The 22,755-nt window shown below is 39.2% G+C and overlaps 1 protein-coding gene across 32 annotated transcripts in view; it reads left to right on the top strand.

Annotated features, from left to right (window-relative positions):
• The window catches only part of RIMBP2 (RIMS binding protein 2), an 84,210-nt gene extending 61,788 nt beyond the window's left edge, over nt 1-22,422 (top strand). For 6 of the 32 annotated variants that reach the window (XM_072351542.1, XM_072351544.1, XM_072351553.1 and 3 more), the window contains 12 exons: nt 405-554; nt 2,448-2,606; nt 5,145-5,876; nt 7,582-7,699; nt 10,031-10,183; nt 12,820-13,004; nt 14,011-14,179; nt 16,168-16,233; nt 17,585-17,688; nt 17,961-18,032; nt 18,397-18,531; nt 20,893-22,422. In XM_072351542.1, the coding sequence (XP_072207643.1) occupies nt 405-554; nt 2,448-2,606; nt 5,145-5,876; nt 7,582-7,699; nt 10,031-10,183; nt 12,820-13,004; nt 14,011-14,179; nt 16,168-16,233; nt 17,585-17,688; nt 17,961-18,032; nt 18,397-18,531; nt 20,893-21,081 (2,232 nt within the window). In that variant the 3' untranslated portion in view covers nt 21,082-22,422. Of the gene's footprint in view, nt 1-404; nt 555-2,447; nt 2,607-5,144; nt 5,877-7,581; nt 7,700-10,030; nt 10,184-12,819; nt 13,005-14,010; nt 14,180-16,167; nt 16,234-17,584; nt 17,689-17,960; nt 18,033-18,396; nt 18,532-19,078 lie in introns of those variants that run through there. The other 26 variants (XM_072351556.1, XM_072351554.1, XM_072351561.1 and 23 more) reach the window with 18 other exon arrangements.
• The last annotated feature ends 333 nt before the right edge of the window (nt 22,423-22,755 follow it).

Here is a 22,755-nt window from a genome sequence, read left to right as displayed (position 1 = left end):
CATTGTACCACTTTCCATCAATGATCTTTTTGTGTGTGTGTGTGTGTGTAGTATATGCCTTACTGAACATCTAATTAATTCCCAGACCTGAAGATCAGTGTTTTGAGAAGAAGCTGTATATTAGAACTCTGTTGTATCTTCAGCAAATATGCCTTTAACCATACAGAGCATTGATCAGCCTTTGAACAATAGTAGAAGCTTCATAACTACACCAGCAATGTTTCCAGAAAATACTTGTGGAAGGGGTTGGGGGAGAATGGGGAGGAAGCCTCCTAATATTGCTTTAAACCATGAGTACATTAAAATTTGTGCTCTTGAGTTTCTATGTCTTATTTTAGCCATTTCTCCATCGGTTGCAAGATCGAGTCATCTTTACAATTTTCCTTTTTTTATTGGTTTGATAGATGGAGAGGAGGAGTGTTTTTAGTGAAAGGAGCAATGCAGCACAGTACACTAACTCAGATGATGAAGAAGATGGCTACGATTCTCCTCATGTCAAAAGGAGGGGGGCTTCAGTTGATGATTTCTTGAAAGGATCAGAACTTGGAAAGCAAGTAAGCTGCCTGGTCTTTTTATTGTGTCAGCTATCTAATATGAAACGAGTTACTTTGTGAAGCTCAGCAAGATCTTCAGGGCAAATAATTGTTGTAACTATACTGGTATAATTGTGTGGCAACAGATTAATCTCCTGTCACTGGTGCATTAGACTTCCTGATGAGAACTGAATGTTTGGTACAACATATCTGTAGACTGTTATACTGTGCTGTACTGTTGTAAGCACTAGAAATGGGGAAAAAAGTGTGAAACAAAATGTGACCGAATTGTCACATTTGGGCCCTGGGCTTTTTCTGTATTGTGCGTTATTATTGTGTAAGAAAGAATGCTGTGTGGGGAAAAACAGAAAGAGGGAAGGATTTTTGTATTCCTTAAAAGCTATAACCTGTATTGCTAATTAGCAGAAAATTCTATGTACTTAGGGAAGAATGCTGTAAGGAATAGAAAGATGTAGCCAAAAGAATTTTCCGCATCTGTGCAGCTTTTAGTTTGATTCAGCTAAAAACAAACATGAAGTGATTTCGTAAATTACTTTTCAAGAGGGTTGTAAATCCTAGCAAGGAGATGCTTTCTTATGTCTTGGGATGGTTAAAGAATCTTGTTAGCCAAACATCTGACTCCATGTGTTGAAGGGTCTGAGCAGTGGCTTTCCTTCTTTTTGTACCAGTTCTGAGACCTTCTGGAGTTTTGGTTCAACTCATCACAGAAGCTCAATCTTTATATATGTTTAAATATTGCTCCAAATCTCAGGTGTTCCAAATCTGGAGCTTCAGGATTTGATTTAGTATCTTTACATAGAGTGGTTTCTGTTTTTTAAATATAACCAATCATGCTATGCTTACAAAATGTGTTCATTAGCGAGATGCATCTTTACGTCTGTATACAATTAAAATGGCTCTAGATGCAAAGAGACCAAGATTTTCTATCAGGACTAGTGATCTCTCTAAGGAGGCTCAGTGTAAACTGTGTATAATGTTTGTAGAGGGACTAAGAGAAACTTAGTTTTTTTTTCTGTTAACAAGTATGTATTTCTTCATATTTGACCAAGTTAAACAAACTTGGGTATATCTACTGTAAGCACACAAAGTGGACCTTTGATCAGCTAAAGATTATTTTGAGTGTGTCTGCTTTGCTGAGCTCTACAAAACAGAAAGCTTGGATATGAACATTTGAAGTCTGGGAACCCTTAGATGTATATTCTTTGAAGCCTAAGAAGATTAAGCTTTTCTATCTACTGGTTATGTCCTCAAGGCTAGATCTGGAATCTGTCTGACTTCAGGCCTTCTCAGATATGATTAGAATTATTATTATTATTATTTTTTGTGAGGATGAAAAAATTCTTCATTGCTTTAAAACACTAAAAATATACTCTGAGGAACAGCAGTTAGATTATATCTTGTAAAACAGCTGCAGTGTGTTAAGTGCAAATTGATTATTAAACGTTTACAGCTTAGTGAGATGCACCTGTTTGAAGTTGAATTGCTCATTTACATTGTTTATGAAAGATCACTTTTACTGTGTGGTTTGGTAGTAGAGAAATAATTGTAGAGATGTAATCTGTGGTGGTTTTCTCCATAAGAAACCATTAGTTTGATATTTTTATTGTGATGCCCATGTGCTGCTGGTATCTTCAAGAAGTGCTATTCTGCATTCTGATCTTCAGTTGGAGGTCAAAGCTTTCTATCAGTTTACTTGCCTTACTGTATAGGTGAGTGAAAATAACCACATGCAGATAAATGCAAGTAACGTTAGAGTTATTCTTCAAGTGTTTGATGAGCATTAGATATGGCCAGTTATGGAGATCCTTCATGTCCTTCTGGTCCTCATAGGTGGTGCACAAGGAGTTTTAACTTCAGTCATTAAAGATTTTTCTTTCTCACCCTGCTGATTAGCCTCACTATTGCCACAGCGAAGACTACCATACAGAGAGCAGCAGAGGTTCTGATTTGTCTGATATTATGGAGGAAGACGAGGAAGAGCTGTACTCTGAAATGCAGCTGGAGGATGGAGGAAGACGACGAGTCAGTTTGACTTCACACAATGCACTTAAGGTAAGTGGGACTGTAGGGAAACCTTAAGAGTACCTCCATGTTTTTATTCTTCTTTCAAAGCATTTCTTCAGTCAGTTGTGGATTTTGCAGATGATTAAACATAACAATGCTGTGTAGACCTAGAATTTGTTTCTTCTCTTTTCCTTTTTTCCTCTCTCCATTGTTGAATATCTATTCCTTTAGCTAGCTGACTGCTTTTCTGTATGTAATTATGGAAGCTGCAGTTTTTGCTCTGTATCTGGGATCTTTTCCCTTGTTTATATGACAATATATTGCAAGTACTACTCAGATCATGAGTTGATTGTATAAACATGCATATGTGTAGGGGAAAAAATCCACCCAGAACAATTTAGGCTGTTCATGTCAGATGATTTTTTTCCTATTTTCAGTGCCATCTCTTCCTCTAACTTTACAGCACACTTGTGAGAAGGAGATTTGGGGTAATTAAGAAATCACCAGACAACAGGAAATAAGTATCAGAAATTCTGCTTTAACACTATATAAGAATATTCATCGTGAAAGACAATAATTATGCAGAATGTTGATCTGTGAATACAGAATGTAGATTTCCCATTGTGTGTTTGGTTTTGTATTTGCTTTTTATGTGTATATCAATTACACTGAATTGTTCTGTTAGCAAGCTGGATAACCTGAATGATAAGGAAAAACAGGTGGATTTTTCTTCTAGTGTTATTTAATTAAAAACAGTGCTATTTTCTCACATATAAAAGAATTGTGGCCATTATAACTGCTCTTGTGTACTGCAAATTCAGCCCTTTTATTCTGACACTCTCTGGAATGAGAAGGCTACTTTACAAAAGCAAAATTGATCAGTGTTTCAATTTTTCTGCTATCATAAAGGTTGAAACTGAAGTCCTTCTGCATGCTGCTTCTGACCCTTTAAAGAGAAAGTAAATTATCCTTAAACTGTTCTTGTTATTCATGCTTCAGAAATTATCCCTATTCCTTAGCTTTATGATAACATTGCCAATTTTGATATCCAACCAGACCCTTAAGTGGTGGAGTACCTCCGTCTGTGTAATAGTGTATGTGGTGCTTAATATGCAGAAGTGGGGTTTAGTGTGTGAGCACTTCTTGGGGAAGGACTCATGGATGCCAGAGTCTCATGTGGAGAACATTGCCCACCATATTGTCAGGGCTTTGGATACATACTTCAGGTCAGATTCTGATCCTAACATGCTCAGTAATTTCCCCTTCTTTTACAAGATCTAATTATGCTTTTTCAACACCAGCAGTTAGTTAACGACAACAACAAAAAAAATCATATTTACTGGGTTTTCCATAGTGTAAACAGATTTATGTTCCTCTTACACCTGAAAGTATATCAACCGTGCACTTTCAGCTGTAATTATTTTCTCCTAAGGAAATAAATACCCTCAAGTGGCAAGAAAATGTTTTGCATGTAGATATATACTTTATTGGGAGATTATTTCCTCCAGTGGTTCCTTAAAACAAAGACAGCCGGCAGTGATAAAGTGATAAAGACAGAGCTAACTTACCAGATCTGAGTATTCTAAAATGAGGAATAATTGAACTCAGATAAAACAATTTCTCCTCGTATTTATCGACTTTTTCATAGTTCTATGGCAGTTTGTCATAAAAGTTTCATGGGAGTGATGCACGTTTATAAATTAAGGTAGGTCAGGCATACAGTCTCTTTTTGGAGTCCAGCAAGGATACTGTGTAGGTTTCTTCTGTCCCATCAACGTGTGTTTTGTGCAATTACAACACAAAAAGCATATTGTGTTCAGACGCCTATTTTATTCAAGATGGGATAGCTTCTGCCCTCTTCTGGTATAAACAGAGACTTTTACTTAGGCCTGCAAAGAGGCTGATGTTCAAATATTGGCTTTATCGAGCAGGTACAAGATTTTGATGGGAGATTTGAGGACAGTGCCAGGCCAAGGGGCATCAGAGGGCAGCCAGCTTCTCTGGTTTCTTTCTCTGGAAGCCAAGCTTTTAAAATGGTGCATAGTTATTTATTTATTTTATTTCTCTCCTGTGGCAGGAGGTGTAGGGATATTTAGTACTTGTATAGGATACTATAATAGATGCAAAGGAATAAAGCTTGTTAGAACAGAATTCTCATTGTCAGATATGGGTTCTGGTTACAAAGAAGAATTAAATTCCAATTTGTCATGGGGTAAGGACCATAGTCAGCACCAGTGCCATGTTTTAATGCCATTCTCATTCACCATGCTGGAATCTGTATGCAGCTTCTATTGCTTTGTTTTAAACGCATGGGTCTGTTCTTGTTAGAGCATCGCTCGGTTGTCTGTACTGACCTCTCGTTGTATCTGACACACAGAGACTTCTTAATCATGTCTTTATTTTTCACAGACTCTCATTCAAAGCATGACATCTTTTTCACTTAATAAGCTGCATGTCTTATGTTTGCCATTGCTCTAAAACTAATTCTGTCTTTATTTTTCTTTTCTTCTCCCTTTTCCCTCCCATTTTATTTTTGTCACACACTATTTGTTCCCTCTCTGGTTTTTAACATTACATAATCTTAAGGAGTGCAGTAAGAATAAGACCGCTGACGCGACTTTTTTGGAACAGCCTGACTTTTCACAGCAGATACATCACAGTAAAAAGCTTTTCAGTATTCCAGAAGTAGCTGAAGAGGATGGTGAATACTCTGAACTGCTGTACAAACAGGGTTTAGGTATGCCCTATAAAAAGAAATCCACCATAGCTAGAGACTCTAGACCACCTAGGCCCTACAATCAAGATCAGCAGCACAACTTCTGGTACCCAGCCAAGCACAGAATTTCAGGCATGGAGGATTTTGCTGCAGATGACAAAGGATGCAAATATAGCCGGTCCTTATCAAGAAGCCCAGACAGTGGACTGGACTGTGGAAGTGAAGAAGAAGAATCTCGTTTTACGTTCAGATATACTTGCGATTCAGTTTCTGCCAGTGTTGCATCTAGCTGTTGTGCAGACACTGCTGATTGTTCCTGCAGGAAAAGCATGAGGCCATTGCTTGCTCGCAGGAAAACTTTAACAAGGCAAACCAGCATTGAAGAAGATTTTGGTGACTTGGGATCTTCCTTTGTAGAGCCCAGGAGCGAACAGGTCAAGTCCAGTTACGAGAGAAAGTATGAGACTCAGAAATGTAATAGAACAGATAAATTGGCAAACGAAGATGTTCAGGGAGGCTGGAAGAACGACTTTAAAATGGCTGACTCTAGGGCAGCTGGTCCACTTGCAAAGTCATCCCACAGAGATGCAGAAGACTCTCTGGTGTGTGAAGTAAATCTTCCTTCTAACATCTGCTTGCCAAATCAGTTTTCTTTCTCTTGTTTTTTTTCCTTTACTTTTTTTTTTTCTGAATTAATTTTTAGAGTCCATCCTTTGGACCTGTTTGCTGCATTTTTCCCTTTTTTTTTTTTTCCTCCCCATTCATTTTTTGTTTATTACTCTGCATTTTGCTTTACAGTCATCTTTTATGTCATGCTGAAATCAGTTTAATTTGCTTCACAATGATTTTCCCACAGAACAAATTACAGTAATGGCTGCTTTTATTAAAGGACAACTGAATCTAAATTTTAATTAAGGGTTAGCTGAACTACAATTTTTCCCAAAGAACATTTTACTTTATTTTGCCCATCTACATGTTGCTTTAAAAAACGAGCAAACAAATAAAATCCACTGCATTTCAAATGGAAAAGTATTTCATCAGTGATTATCATTTAAAATAGCTCAAGGAATCCATTTCATCATATTCTTTTTGTTCACCTCGCTCGCTGAGTTTTTAGGATACGCTCTTTATCATGAATCATCTGCGGACAATCAGGACTCTCCCCAGTGTAACAGTGACCCACATTTGTTGAGTCACAGGTTTCATCATGCTTCCATTTCCTACCTTCTCTCTGTGCTGTCACTACTTCGACTTCCTTTTTAGATCATCTCTTCTTGCCTTTGAAGTTGCGGTCTGCATCTCTGCGTGAGAATGCAGGCAAACAGCTTCTTCGAAAGAGAGAGGACAGGGCTGTTCCACATCTTTCAGGGCTGCCTCTGTGTGATCCTGCCTAATTGTGTTCATGTCCGTTAGTCCAGCAGTCTCTGTGCTTTTATAGATGTATCCATAGGCTTTCCCAGCTCCCAAAAGTTCAAACAAGTTCTTTGCCCTCCCTGTCTACAGCAGTCCAGAATGGAAATCTCAGATCAAGTGTTTTTCATATAACGGTAGAAATCAGCTGCCTGCTCTTCTAGCCCAGCAGTTTATTCTGAAATGATCCTTAAAAATTTCTCCCATTAAAATTGATCCTCGAGCTGTATTAATCTCAGTGGCTGCATGATGAACTCTGGAGAGCATTAGAATATATCATTTCATTATTAAAGTAGCAATGTTTTCTGCAAGGGTAATGAACGGAGAGAGACAGCTGTGATTTGAGATGAAGCGTGGCTACAGTTCCCTTCTACGTGTTTCAATAACATCCAAAAGGCTTTGACAATCAAAAGCCATTATAGAAAAGCAACTTGCTCAAAGACAGAAGGAAATACACTTGTTCACATGCTGCAAACTGGTCAGAGCTGTATAGCCGACAAGAAAACATGGCTTGCCTTTTCAGTGCAGTCCAATATCATGAACTCTTGTGACTGGTTGCACGACTCTTCAGGAGATTATAATGTCATTTTAGCAGCAACAACAAAGGCAAAAGAATGTTTCCAAAATTATTCTTTTCTTTTCTTTTTTGTTCTGATGTGTGACTGCTGGTTGCAAAACTCTGCCATAAATCAGGAAACCATTTTTCCTTTTGCAGGTTTTCCAGGCAACAGTATTTACTTTTCAGCTAACCTTTGAGTTAAAAACTAAGTTTAGTTGCCTTTAGAGCTTTCGCTTCCAAATGTGATTGACCTGATTAATGTCCGACATTATAACCATAATGTTATCATGCATGTAATTTACAAACCTGTTTTTTCTTTTGTTGTTTTTTTTTTTTAGCTTTTAGGTAATCCATCATCTGCAGGACGGCCTGAAAGGGTGGAGCATGCAGGGCGAAGGTCCTCTCATGGCAGTGCAGTGCCACAAAGGTCTCGACCAATGTTGGTCCCTTCCATTGGTTAGTTGGACAGATTGGTGCATTTCTGTTCTTTGCAGCCTCAGAGTTGGGGAGGCGATCCTTACAAAGGATGCTTGCCTTGAGCTGTGGGGTGAGATGGAACTAAAAGCTTCTCCATCTAAATCTGAGCTAAATATAAGTGTACTGGGGTCTCACGGGGCTGAATTGCTAGGCATTGACACCACTGGGATTGTTTTCATTGAATTTAATGGGTGTTGCTTAGGTTAGATACTGTTAAATCTTAGCTAAAAAGAAATGATAATGCAGGCAGGAATACCATCAGTAAAATAAATGTACTCATTTGGTGATCCATTCAGCCATCCATCTTCCCATTCATCAACCATCATTTTGCATTTACTTTCCATTTTCTTGACTACTTTTTGGAATTCAACAGGAGAAAATAGAAGCTCTTTGTAACAAGTTGGTAGAACTTGCACGTGTTTGCTGTATTTCATCTCTATTCTGGCTTATTTGTGACTTAAAATTTATTCTGGTGTATACCAGGAAATCCAAAAAGTAGTGCAGAAAAGATAATGGAATCAAGACAATACGGACAAATACGTGTTTGTAAAACTTGCAATCCGTGCTGACAAATAAGGAACATTCAGGCTGAAAAATTAGGAGACACAAGCAAAACAAATGCAGCAAGTGTTCTGCAGAACATTATCCCGTGAAGGTGTCAAATCAGTCTCGTTCCCATCCCTAACCCGTACTTTAATTTTTGAACATAGTTCACAGCAGCAGCAGGAGCAGGAAGCGGTGTTAGGCAATTCTCATCTGACGTCTGTGTGGATGAGAGACATCACAAATGGAGATTAGCAGAAGGAAAGAGACTGAACGTTAAAGGGGTGCTTTTGTAAACAAATATTTGTATAAAATAGTTTTAATGCCAGAAAAAGAAAAGAAAAAAGCAAAATCCCCTTAGTGGGCACAATTATTTGATACTTGTTGAGCAGGACTTATTAATGAAAACGGAGATCGCAGTGCACACAGTGCAGGAAGCTTTCTTAATATCTGCAGTGTAACTACATGGTTTTTCAGAGGCCTGATTCTCTTCCCACATCCTGCTGTAAACCAGCTTAATACAGATATTAATGGAATTACGCTGATATGAAAATGGCATGGAGGAGAGTCATCTCCAGGGAGGCTCCTGTGCTTCTATTGACAGGCTGTTGTTAGCTGAACCAAACAGCATTCAGAAGGTGCTGTTAAGACTGTTAGATTTTCATGTCTTTTCTTTCTTGTCCAGACACAGCCTTTTTTTCTTCAAGTGTTCACGTTCGGACAATTAAAGCCAAGCTTTGTATCTAAATTCATTATTTTATATTATCTGCTAGAGCATCAATGTATGTTTATATAAATAGAGAGTAGGCAGGTTTGTTTGAGTTGGTACTTTGGGTTTCCTTTTAATTAAAAAATAGGGAAGTAATTTAATTTCTTCACTTTCTGTCAACAACGTGAGGACGCAAATTGCAGCAAGTAATGGCTGCTTTTGAGCGGTTCAGTAGCAATCAATCAGGAGTCAGATAAGAAAATTAACCTCCTTATAATCAATCAAATGTTATTAAACAGAAACTGAAGTCCTAGGATTTTTCCTCATTCAGTGCAACTTACTCAAAGAATGAAGTTTAGACTGCTTAAATATATGAAATATATATATGAGATTATTACTGGCTTCAGTAATACTGCTCAAAAACATGGATTCCAATTTTCTTGGCAGCAGCTCATTCCCTTACACATGTGCCTGGAGTATTTACTGAGCTATTCAGCATAAATAAAGCAGCTCTGAAGGGTTAAATGAGTGGGAAAAGACCTTCAATACTACAGTATTGTCAGGACTCCACATTTCCTTTCTCCACATTTTCCAAAGTGTACATTATTTGAGGTATTTTCTCCATGAAGCTGTAAATACTTTGGGTTAGTTATTGTCGAAGGTAGGATTTAAGTAAATTAACTAATTTTTGTTTTTAGGTTGATTAGAAGGTGAAACAGTTTACAGTGCTCTTGACCTTGCAGATCTGTCAGGTAGGATTATTTGAACCTCATAATAACAGACGATTCCTATCCAAAGACCTACCCAATAATATTGACCCTGTTTGAACTTTAAAAAGCACTAATTTTAGATGCTTTTAATAAGGAAGTTGGCATTTCTGTGCTTCCCCTGCTGAAGGAGGATTTTTAGAGGCTGAGGCATCTAGCAAAGCTTCCACAGTGTTTAGCCTTCCTACTGTATGCAAGTCAGAAAAGAAGGTAGGCAAAGCCTGCCCACAGGAGCCTCCAGAAAGGCAACAGTACAATATGTTTAATAGATCATTCCCTTTTTCTCCATAGAAATTACAATGGACAGTAACAGTGAAGGCGGGCGGTCTCGGTCAGGTAGTGAGGGAAATATTTCACCTGTAAAAGAAGAAGCTTATTATCGCAGCATTGGTGGACACAAGAAATGGCCTCAGCAGCGTACCATGGCCTCTGAATATAGATACGGTATGCCGAACATTATTCATCCTTTATGACAGACACATTTTAGAGCTGCGTGTTAACAAGTGCGGTTTCTGTATGACAACATTGCATGCAATGCAGAATGCCAGGGGAACTAGCTCTTAAATCCTGTCTGCTGTCAGGTAAGTTTCTCCCACTCCGGTAAGGGACAAACAGCCCTTAGTTCTCTATCCTGACACTGCTGTGCAGCCAGCCACCTCTCCATACTTGGCTGAGTCCAAGCACACTGCGTTGCATGAACCTTTGTGAAGCTACGCTGCTACTAATGCCAGTCAGTATTTACTGTATATACCTGAACAGCCATTCATCAAAATCAGCACATTTCCATACAGACTGGAGGGGGTCAAACAGCTGTTATGTCACAACCCAATGTTCGATAATAGGAGTACTAATATTATCTGTTGCTTCATCAACATAGAAACCATTACATGATCAACAACTCAGTGTTCATAGTTCATAACTCAGTGAATTGGAGTGTCTTAACATTTAACCTATAAGAGCAGACCAGGTCATATATAGAGGTAGGAGACACGTTTTTCATTCTTTCATTTCCTCATTTCTGGTATGAAGAAAAGGGACCCTGGAAATTTAAGCAAACAGTAATTGACTGTTGAGTTTCAAAACTTGACTTGCTTGCAGTTACCAACTTGTGTAAACTGGTGTACAGCTAATGAATTCAGCGCAATGGTGGTAAATTGCATCAGCTGGGAATCCGGCTGGCTGCATCCAAAGGCTAAGATTTATATACACATATGTATGTATGTGTAGTATGTATCTCTTCGGAGAAATAAGATTTGTAGCTTTTGCATTCTCATCCATCGAAGCAAACTTGACTAATTTGATTCAGATGATTAAAGGTCAGCGCTTTTAACTGAAATACCTTTGGCTGTACTTTGTGTTTGCACCTAGTTCCCATTAATTGCAGTCAGAGTAGGATGTAACAATCTGTAGTCTAAAACGAACAAACCCACCCTTAACCCATCGTATTACCTGGTGGGCCTGAGAACAAACCCCATAAAGACTGCAAACTGACTATGAGAGAACAGAACGGAGGAATCCCACCCTTTGTGTCCCATTGCTTTCTGTCCCATACGTGCATTTCTCCCTGACTTCCTTTCTGTGCTTTCTGTCTGCATAAAGCTTCTTGGCTGGAATTTTTCCCTGCCCTTTTGCTGGTTTGCATTTTTCCCTTGCTCACGTTATTTCTTGTAACCCGGACCCAAGGGGTCAGTAGCTGTTCCTTTAAGGCTGCAACCCTCTGAAAATGTTCTGTGGTAGTTTAAACATATCAAATGGAGTCTGGAGTTGTGGAAAAAAGAGGAATTTTATTTGCAATATTAAGTATTGAATATTCATACTGTTAGAAGAAATCCCTCGTTGAGAGATGATTACAGTAAAAGTTGTATTTGGGAAGACACTGATATAGCAACCATGTTTTCATTGTTGTTGATAATATCACGTTCTCTATTCCATGATGAAAGATCTTGTAAACAACACGATAAGTATTGGTTTAGCAAAGACTGAAAGGTACGTGGCTCCCATTTAAGTTAGTGGGACTTGCACAATAGGCTTTACTGAAGTGGCCTGTGATTTTAAGTGCTTCATTTTTGGGTCTTTGGCTTCACTTTTCTTGAAAGAGCATGTTTGTTTCTGCTGTTTGGTTTCTCTTTCTGTGCAAGTGCTGCCATGTGCTCGTTCAAAGCGAGATTTGGAAATGTTTGAAACATGTCAGTCCAAACATTTGCTGTTAGTTTTTTGGGCTAGTTTTCTAATTCAGTTTTACCGAAGTCCATCCTTAGTTGTGCTGTTGGGTCATGGACTGAATGAATTCTCCAGGTATCCTAAAACGCACAAAAGCTACGAGGAAACAAAAAGCTGGTTTTCACCTTCAGTATCCTAATTGATTGGATACCTTGCAGTGGGTTGACTGCAGTACAGTGCCAGGTATTACGTTACTCATGGATGATCGTTCCTACCAAGCCTATAATTAAATGCAGTCATAGCTAACCATTGTTGCTGGTTTTTGTTACATTTTATAGTGTTTGTGTTGGTTTGAGGCACTGCTGGCTGCGTTTACTACTGACTCTCTTTAAACAGAACAGTAGTGTAGCTCCAACCCTGGCATAATTTAACACCGCTGCACTATTTATCTTCTTACGTGTCTGGAGAGAAGAGGTTAGAACCACGTTTTGAACCTTGTACCCAGCACATGGTGTGTCACACGGCTGGGATGGGCTTTCTTATGTTTTGAAGAACAAAAGCAGCTGTGCTACAAAACAGGTGGATAAAAGCATGGTTATATCTGCAGCAGTGGTAAGACCTACCATTGTGTCGCAGCAAACTGTAGGAAACCTAATAAAAAAATGGCTTTCCTGAGCTGCATTCAGTTGTGTAGATGTTGGCGTGGTGTAGCAGATCCACCCCATTCACTGCAAGCAGATTGTGGATATACTTTACAAAGAAATTACATCATGGTCATTAAAAACAAACATTGAATGTGATAGGGCACGCACTGAGTGTTCACTGAAATGCCCAATACGTTTCAAATAATAACTGGATTAGTGGAGGAATGAGGCCAACTTGTAGTACTGAATTGTTGTTTTCTGAATTTACTTTCATAGATGGCTATGGTGGCCATGATCATCTTTCTCCAGATATTTATGAAGAATCAGAAACAGATCCTGGAACAGAAGATGTTTCTACTCGAATATTTGTTGCCCTCTTTGACTACGACCCCCTGACAATGTCCCCAAATCCTGATGCTGCAGAGGAAGAGCTGCCATTTAAAGAGGGACAGATCATTAAGGTGAGATCTAAAGATGAGGGACCCAATGTTACAAACAGGGTGTCCTTTGTTTCTATTGGACAAAGCAACTTCTGTGACTACAGTCACATTTTTTGTTCTCCAGAGGTTCAGGCTGTAAATCTTGTTGGATTTGGAACCTAATGCGTCCTGCTGAGGGCTTCCAAATGATGACATAACAGGCAGTAATCTTAAAGTTGTCTTAGGTAGATGTGGCCAGAGTTACAAGCTAAACCCCAACTGTGATCGAAGCCCCCTTTGTCCTTTGCTACAAACTGCTAAAGGAAATTCTGTCCTCTTTACCACAAAGGTACTGCAAAAGTGTTCAGTGTTGTACCTCCTTAAGTACCCACAGCTGTTGTATATGTTTTTTTAACACTCAGCACTACCTGGTATGTGCTTAAAACTAAATAAGGTTCAAAATCAGGCATTTCTTTTCCAGAGTAACTCTCTTTGAAACTGGGAAAGTTCCTTTTCTGACTAATCAGTGTAAGGTGTGCAAGCTGACCCTTGAGGAGGCAGCAGAAGGAAGGTCAGCTCTGTTTCAGGTGGCAGGCGGTGTTATGCTCCATCCCTATCTCTATTCGTGCCCTCTCTCACAGCTTGCCTCATTATGATTGTGCAGCTGCAAGGCAAATTTGCTCCGTTTGCTGTTCTGATTTGAAAAAGCGAGCAGATTTTTCAGCTGAATCAGCAGATGTGAGCATTTCCTCCTGCAGCCCTGTATCTAATCTGGTGCAGAATGAGTGGAAATGAGCGAGGAAAGAAGTGGGGCTTCTGCTGCTCTGAGGTTTAACGGAGATTTAAGTATTATCTGAAATTGAACCTGAAAAAAAGTATGGACTCACTTTTTATGGTACCCACTTTAAAGATATAATGAATTGTAATTTAAACTATCAAGGAATTTGACTCAGTTCCATCATGAGCTGGTTTCATTGGAAACCATTTTGCCTTCATCAAGAATCCTAAACGCCAAAACTTTATTGACTGACATTATTTTAAATAACAGGTTTATGGGGACAAAGATGCTGATGGGTTCTATCGTGGAGAAACGTGTACAAGGATCGGCCTTATCCCATGTAACATGGTCTCTGAGATCCAAGCAGACGATGAGGAGATGATGGATCAGCTTCTAAAACAAGGTTTTCTTCCTTTGAACACACCAGTAGAGAAAATAGGTAAGGAATAATATATGTGCACCAGTTCACCTATTTCTTGGGTGCTGTTAAACTTGGCTGGATCCGCTTTGCCTTTCATTTTTATTACATGCAGATGCATCTCAGTTTTACAGCAATTTACTACATTACGGGATACATTCTGTGTCAGTAACTGGATGACTTTATTCGACAAATATTTAATCTCGGTCTCACCTTTTGCTGCAAAGGTTTTTTTTATCTTCACTACTCCTTTTTTCTTACAACTTTTCTCACACCTGAAAGACACAGAACAAGATCCCCGTGCTTTGGAGTGTGCTGTGCTACGGTGCCTTGTGATTCGCTCACTGCTGCAAAGCATAAAATGAATCCTTTCTTTGTCGATGTTCTTACATTTTCCTACTTGACCAATAATTTAAAGGGATCGTGGCAAAGGGTTACGTATCATATATTTGGAGTAGCTCTACGGACTATCAGATCTTATGGATTTTGCAGTAACAAACCCCTTAAAGAGCAGTTTGGCCAAATGATCATGTTATGAACCGCTTGCATTACATCATTGTTACGGTGCTGTACAGAGGTACACAATGCAAGTATCTTAATTAAGATTTTCTTCTAACTGTAAATTTTTTTAGTGCTATCTCAATTTGTTACAAAACATTCAACGTCATTCAAAAGAGTTTGAAGGGCTGGAACTGGTTCAGTCCTGTTTAAAAGTGAACTGTAGAAGTGGTTGCTAAAAAAACAAGTCTTCCCCAATTGTTTTCTTAAATAAAACCCAACTGCATCCCAAAGGATCAGTAAGAATGAGACAAATTCTTTTTGTTGCTTTTTTGAGATATTACTTTTTAAAGTCTCTGTGGTCAATGAAAGGGAAGGATGACTCCAGTTCTTAATTGCTGTCATTTCAAATCTATCTGTTCACACCACAGAAATGCAACAAATGTTCCCATTGGTGCACTTGTAAACCCCACCCATCTGCTCCTTAGGTGTAGCACATACACCTGCACATCCATTTCAGAAGGGACTGGCAGACAGTGGGTCTTACAGATGTGCCTGAATAGGTTGGTAGTTCACAGCTTTATTTTGTTGAGTGGACATCATTTGAAGTCTGTTGGAATCGGACACTTAACCTGCTGTGGTTACATCTGTAAACACAACTGAAGGTCTGCTGGGATTAAGAAATGTCTAAAGGTACTTCTAATTCTCTCCTGATTTGAACACAGAAAATACAATCCTGAACAGCTGTGTTTGGAACTTACTGCTTTAAGACCTGCTCAGTGCTCTCAGTTCTTACTGAAGTCGCTATATTGTTAATACAGAACACCAGTGAAAAATGGAGCCGCTAATATATCAGAAACCCTCTGGTTTTAATATTTTGGCTGTTTCAGGGCCAGACTCTACAAATATCATCTTTTTTTCATTGCACTCAGCCAGCAGAGTCTTCTGAAATAGTGGAGAAATTCTCTTGGAAGGAGGAAGGCATTTTGAGATGGATTTTTTTGCCCTGTTTGACATTTTTAAGCACCGAGTTTCATTCTGAGACGTTTCTGAGAGCTGTTATAGCAACCCACCCCCAGCAGTTCACCTTTAAATATTTTAGCAATTCAAATCATGTTATTTTAACGTGGATTTATGTCGTTAGCCACGTTAAAGCAAACAAAAACACAAGCCAAAACAAACCAAAAATGCTCTTATTAATGGATTTGGGGAGAGCAGTTAGTTTGGCTTAATTGAAAACTGTAAATTCTGAATAGCAGAGAGGTCCATGTGCTCAGATCCCTGCTGCCACAGAAGTTGCCCACGTGGATCCTTCAGCAGAAGCAGGCTTTAACTGTTAGTCTGCTTCACGTTGTTGTTTGTACCTTTAATGTCGTTTCAGACACTTTACGTGCTGTGTTCATGTGGCTTTATTTTTCTTAATCCTTTGCCCACATTAAACCCTTAAAAGCAGAACTTTGAACAGCTTCATATCTTCTCTTCTTTTATTCGTATGCATTCCTTTCCTGAAGTCAACTGTGACCGTTTCAAAGAGAGCACACGCTCTGTACACCGCAGATCCAGAAAGTCTAAAAGAGGTCTGTGCTAAGAACCAATAACTTGATTCAAGCTGTAAATTAGCTGAAATGATTTGAGCTGTCTAGGTTTATTTTTATGCCTTTGATCTCTCGGAAACCAGAAGCTGGAAAATACTGTCACGTAACAAACGCAAAGAGAATCATTTTTGGATTCTTTTCTTGCTTGTAGCCCTTGAGCCCAGACCGTAGGCAGAGTCTTCTCTCCCAGAGAAGGATTTCAAACTAATTGAGAAGTGCTGCTCTTGAGGTAGTCGTTTAAATATGGGTTGATCCAGAGTTTTGGGAAACCAGGGAACTGAGTCCTCCATTACAGTCCATGCCTCCATTTTGGATCTCTTTGTGTTCTGTGTAATTCCCTTGCATTGGGAGCTGGAAAAATAAATCCACCCACTACAAAAGTGAGCTCTGAATGCTTCAGCGTCAGCTGGAGAGTGATGTGAAATCTGTGAGTGGCTGCTACACTCAGTGTTTGCTCCCATATTAGCTGACCCTTTGACATTCACCCACCTGCCAGAAGTCATAGGGTGCCTCTCAACCTCAGGTTTCCTTTGTCACACTGCACAATGCTCATCAGGCCTGCCCACAACGCCTGTCTGTAAGCAGCACTAACAAGCATGTTTCTCTTGCTGCAGCAACCATTTGCAAGAATCATGCTAGCATCATTCAGATTTAAAACGTAGCCCATTTTGGACTTCCTGGTAAATGTTAACAGCAGTCAGTAAATACGTAGCATGTGGTTCCTTTAAGCTACTATTTATTTCACTCCTTCCTTTCTGTTCCCTGCAAATTAAACTTGTTAAATTAAATGGGATTTGAGAGTGAGTTGTTGTTGTCACAGAGCCTTGCAAAATACTGCAAACTGCTGAGATAATGGTAACCTCTTTGTCCTGGGACAGCTGAGCGCCCAGTTCCCACTGCAGCCTCCCAGCAAAAGTGTGAATAACCCCATGGCCAGGAGAGGGCAGGGACAGACAATAAATGTGGAATAAACCCGTATCTGAAGCGTTTAGATTTGTACATCCTCAGGAACTTGATTCTTCTAACCCAGAATGGCAGAAAATGTCATGACACCTGTTTTGCATTTGCAGATAAAGACTGCTCAGATTTCAGTAGCTTAGGATGAAGAGGGCAAGCAAACCATTATTGATGAAATGCATGTACTGGTTTGAAACCTTTATCTGTGTTATTAGGTTTGTGGTAATCTGTGGCGTCTTATCACTGTGCTAGAGAAATACCAGCGTTGTTACTGCACTGTTGTGAATGGTGTGGGGGGAAAACATGCACCCTGTGGCTTGTGTTCAAAATAACTTTGATAGCTTTCCTTCCCTTCCTCTCCCTGTGACTGGCGCAGAAAGAAACAGGCGGAGCGGCAGGCAGCATTCGGTGTCCACAAGGAGGATGGTAGCACTGTATGATTATGATCCAAGAGAAAGTTCTCCTAACGTTGACGTAGAGGTATTTAACATCATTGTTTGCTGTGTTTATTGTTTACAGAGCCATAATTTAATTACGTGACACACTTACATTAGTAAGCACTGTTACACAACACAGCTGATGTGCAGTAGAGACACAGACTGGGGGTGTGGGGGTGTTGCTCTCGTGGTTCACCTCAGTTTCACCGACTGCCTTAATATTAGAGTGAAAATTATTAAAGGACTTACTGCTAAGATGAAAACCATTAAGGTTTGTCTAACAAAACACAAACTGTAACGTTCCTTTCCTTGCAGGCTGAACTTACATTCTGCACAGGGGACATTATTACTGTCTTTGGTGAAATTGATGAAGATGGATTTTATTATGTAAGTTGGCCTCTGCACCAGGTAACTGAATCACACCACTCTGTCATTCCATGTCATAATCTTTATATATGAAACAGGGTGACTGAAGTGTCACAGTACTCAAAGTACAACTCTTAGGTGAAAGTGCATCAGCTGGGATTACAGACAAAACCAGTAAGGTGAGAACAGTTCTTTTCAATGAATGGCTGGCACTCGCTGCCCTGATCACAGCAATGGAAGCCTGAGAATCTAACATGGGTGCCCTTAGGTGGATGTTTCCTCTTCCTCTCTGACTTTGAAATGTAGTCAAAAGCATTTTCTTACCTTCATGGTAACCCGAATTTGATTTAATTAAAGCAATCCCTAAACATCCATTGTGTCACAGGGCGAGCTGAACGGACAGAAGGGGCTGGTTCCTTCCAACTTTCTTGAAGAAGTGCCTGATGATGTCGAAGTCTTTCTATCTGATGCACCCTCCCGATACCTTCACGATGCACCGATGCGTACAAAAGCAAAAAGGGTAAGCAACAAAGTACTGCAAACTTAACACTTTTATTTTCCATTCCATTCTGTCTCATATATAATTCAGACATGAGTTTGAGCATTTTAAATCCTCTCGCTCATTTTAAGTGAAGGTTCAAGTCTATAAAACGTAAAGAGTAGCTGGTTACATTTCAAAAACCAAGAATCTGAATTTAGCCCTTGATGGCCGTCATTGCAGAACCTCAGTTACCAGCCAAGTTTAACCAGTTTGTCCCTGGTGGAAGCACTTACAGTTCTGAGCCCATTTTTTCTATGTGCGCTATTTAGACACAGGCAAAAGTTTGTGAACAACAGCGTGGTAGAACCATTCCTTTACGTGCAAACTGTAAATGCAGCCCAGTGCCAGTGTTCAGCTTTTAACTCCTTATGTCCTATTCCAACCAGCATTAATTGCCTAGAGACTTTTATGAAAAACTAATCATGTTTAGTGTCTCATTTTTTGTTTTGTTTCATCACTGCGATACTTTTCTATATTATATATTTTATATATATTTTTATTTCTTTGCTCATCTGCTTGGAAACAGAAGAAGAGTGTTCATTTCACACCTTAATAAGGCAATGTAGCCTTCACGTAAGTGAGCAACTGAAGATACCAATAGAGATTTCAATTAAAGCTACCTGGCTATCTAATGCAAGTCTTGAAACTTAATTGTGGGGGAAAAAAAAAGAAATAAAAGAAATATGTCTCCAAACTGACTGGCTGCAGAAGAAAAGGCTGCATGCTTTTGCTGTGTCTATTGAAGTCAATTTAGGTATTTTTAGGAGACGAATCCTTTAAAAAGGAATTCTAAGGAATACATCAATTAGACCTTGCTTTATGAAGGTCAGCATTTGGAACATATTTCTTCATGAGCGAACTGTTTATGTTTACCTAGAAAGGCGAGTTTGATGTCTAACTGCCCTGCAAACAACAGCTGCATATTGCATTGTTAGCCAACCTGAGATGCAAGAATTCCAAGTCCCTTTATCAGGAGAAAAGCACAACACCCCAACCCTTAAAAGAGCGCAGCAATGAAATGTAAGCTGCTGCAGTGTACGAGGGTAGAGCTGGCTCAGAAACTCCTTGCACTCCAATACAGCTACTTAAATTGTCTGCCTTAAAATGTTTCCCATAATCAATTTTAGCCCAGTTTGCTTAAGGCTGATTTTAAAAGTTCTAAAAGAAAACAAACCCATCCCTCCATACGGTCCATTGTACTCAGATGTTCCTACAAAATGCTCATTTAAAATATGAGAAACGGTTTGGTTTACCAATGCAATAGAAGTCTCAGTATGAAACATGCAGCTCAGTGAATGCATTAGACTAAACATATGGTATCTTCAGGTGTACTTTGGGGTGCTTTACCAAGTTGGTTTTGTTTTTGGTTTGGTTTTTTTTGTCATTAGGATTAGACCTTGATTTAAAATCAAAGTAGGCTTGAAGCCCCATTGCTTAACTCACTGTTGCACATGCCAGTGAACTGCTACTATTTTAACTTGATCTACAAGCTAAGAGAGGTTCCTAAAGCATGGATTGTACTACAACAGCACCTTAATAGATATACTGCCACATCTTGTCAGCAGGGCACTGTAGTTAGGATAGAATGAGTGTAAGTAGTTTTAGCCTTTCCGTTCAAGTACTTTTGATGATTAAACAAATAGCTCTGTTTGAACTACCTAGGAATGCTGCCATTAACTATCGTACAAGTATTCACCTTCATTCAGCAACCTCATAGCTGCAGCATACACATCAAGCAGTCAGGGTCTTTAAGCTTTCTTTGATTGCAATTAAGGTTCATTTTAGCTTTTTCGTTTTTCTTTTCTTTTTTCTTTTTTCTTTCTTTCTTTTTTTTTTTAAAGCCAGTGTGCCATCCTCTCCAACCCGTATATCAAGTATATGCTAGTTAACTTTAAAGAAAAGGCATTTAAAGGACATGAAGAAACGTGTGATCATTTACCGTTTAAGTAATTTCTCCTGGAAGCAATTTTGTTTCTACAGAGTGCTGAATTTATTTATCCTTTCTTAAACCTGTATCTGAACGTGCCCCCCTTCATTTCTGTACTATTAGCACACTGAAATGCAAAGCCAGTTTTGCAGCTTCTGTGGCCAGAACTAAGGCTGGGGAAGCGCAGCCAACTTTAAAACCAAAATAGGGCTTTATTGGCATGTTTTCTATTGTCTGTGCTTTTCTCAAAACCTGTTCTCCATAAGCCCATATCATTTTTTAAGCCACAAACAAGGAATGAACCAACCCTTTTGTTTAAGTGGGTAGTGGGACAAGTGATGTTGCCAACTTTCTTGATGCTAATAGATTTAAGCTTTCAAACATTCAATAAATGATAACAATGTACCTAATAGGTTCCTCCTGAGAATACAGGTACACCAAGGAGAGCACCATCCCCCACAGTTCATCTCCATTCTGGGTCACCTACGTCACCTATGGGTTCTGGTAGTCCCGGGAGAGGCAGGGATATGTCCTCGAAAAAGAAAAAGGGGCTGCTTTCCAAAGGCAAGAAACTGCTGAAAAAGCTTGGTGCAGTGAAATGATTCATGTGCTCCTGGACAACTTGTAAAGCTTCCAGTCTGTGTATTTCTTTTTAAATATCAAAACTAGGGCTTTCATGACTATGCAGTGCAACTTTACCAAACCTTTGCATTTTTAACTCTGACATCAATAGAATCATCTGGATTGCTTAAAACAGCAAGAATAAAAAAGGGTTTTCTTTAAATTAATAAAAAACAACAACAACAACACCCCCTAAACAACAGCTTTGTGGGATTAAGACCAGAAGAACATGGCTTTGTTTGAAGTCTATTCAGCACCTGCGAGTATTGGACAAATCTCAGCCTTTAGTCTCCTTTAACCATACATCAGGGGAAAAAAAAACCCAACCATTATGCCCTGATCCCGGTTCAGAGATCATCCCACTGTGTCTAATCTAACTCATTAAAAAAAATGGTCTTGAAACTCCTAGTTTAATCAGCCTTGATGTTTTGCCTTATTAATGCACAATGATTTGTACTGTCTAATAAATATACAACATATACTTTGTACGTACTGTGTATTCAACTGTCTTCATCCTCCCTGAATCATGGTAATTCAAGATCAAATATGATGTTGCTGACTCCATTCAGTGTCTGATGTAACTCCTGGGAGTTTGAAAGTGTTGCGCAAAATGCTTTTATTTTTTCCTTATTTTTCTTTTCCTTCTTCCAAACCAAAACTCTTCTATGGGTTAATTTTGTCAGGACAGTCACTAAACTGAAATCTGACTCATTCTAAGTTATTCAGAGCCTCACCCTCAGTTCCAAGCATACAAATTGTACCAACTCCAGTTCAGGAGATCCTGGTTCGCCATTCTAAATTACCACCAAAAATAATAACCACGACACTACCTTTGCTCCCCGGCTTTGCTGGTGGAGATACAGCCCTCAATCAAAAGGCATTTTTCATGTTGCTGATGTCAGACTCACGTCAAAGACGTGCTACATACACAAGCCGTAGCCAGTAAAAAAGGCTGCAACAGGTGATAAAATAATAACTGCAATATTGGCATCTCAATAAAAAGAATCTTACACTGATGGCAGTCATTGGCTGTTACTATTTTGTAATTCTTGTCCATTTGTAAATTGTTTTTACTGTTTATACATACTTTTCAGACTGCCTTTCTTTTTGTAATTTATGGAAGGTTTGTAAATGAATGATCAAAGCTTCCCCATTGTGTCTTCAGATTATATTGTAAATTACTGTAAGATACCGTGTGCTAGATTGTAACAATTAAAGAAAATAAATGGCCTAAATTTGTGGTAAAGTACTGTGTGGGTGTGTGCATGTGTACAACTGTTGTGTAATATATTTTATATAAATAAATTATTTGATATTTTGCAGAGTGCAGTATTTTTTGTCTCTCTTATATACCCACAATCAGATTCAGCACTAGCCTTCTCTCTCGCTAATGACATAACAGGTAAGAGATGCACACAAGCAGCATTGAGTGATGCTTACAGTAGTTGTGCAAGCTGTGCGTTCAAACACTGCACCCCTGTGGAGGAGAAGCAGTATATGCTGCAGCAGCCTCTGAACTGTCATCAGCTGCTCACATAGCAGTCACAGTAACCCCTTATTTGCTGCTGACCTGAAATCAAAGAAATTACATGAGAAGGAACACCCTGGAGAGGCACAAGGAAGTAATCACAGAATCACAGAGTTGTAGGGGTTGG

The sequence above is a fragment of the Excalfactoria chinensis genome, chromosome 16, assembly GCF_039878825.1.
Source record: "Excalfactoria chinensis isolate bCotChi1 chromosome 16, bCotChi1.hap2, whole genome shotgun sequence".
Classification (NCBI taxonomy): domain Eukaryota; kingdom Metazoa; phylum Chordata; class Aves; order Galliformes; family Phasianidae; genus Excalfactoria; species Excalfactoria chinensis.
The sequence above is the reverse complement of the archived record's forward strand: the minus strand, read 5'-3'. Positions and strand labels throughout refer to the sequence as shown.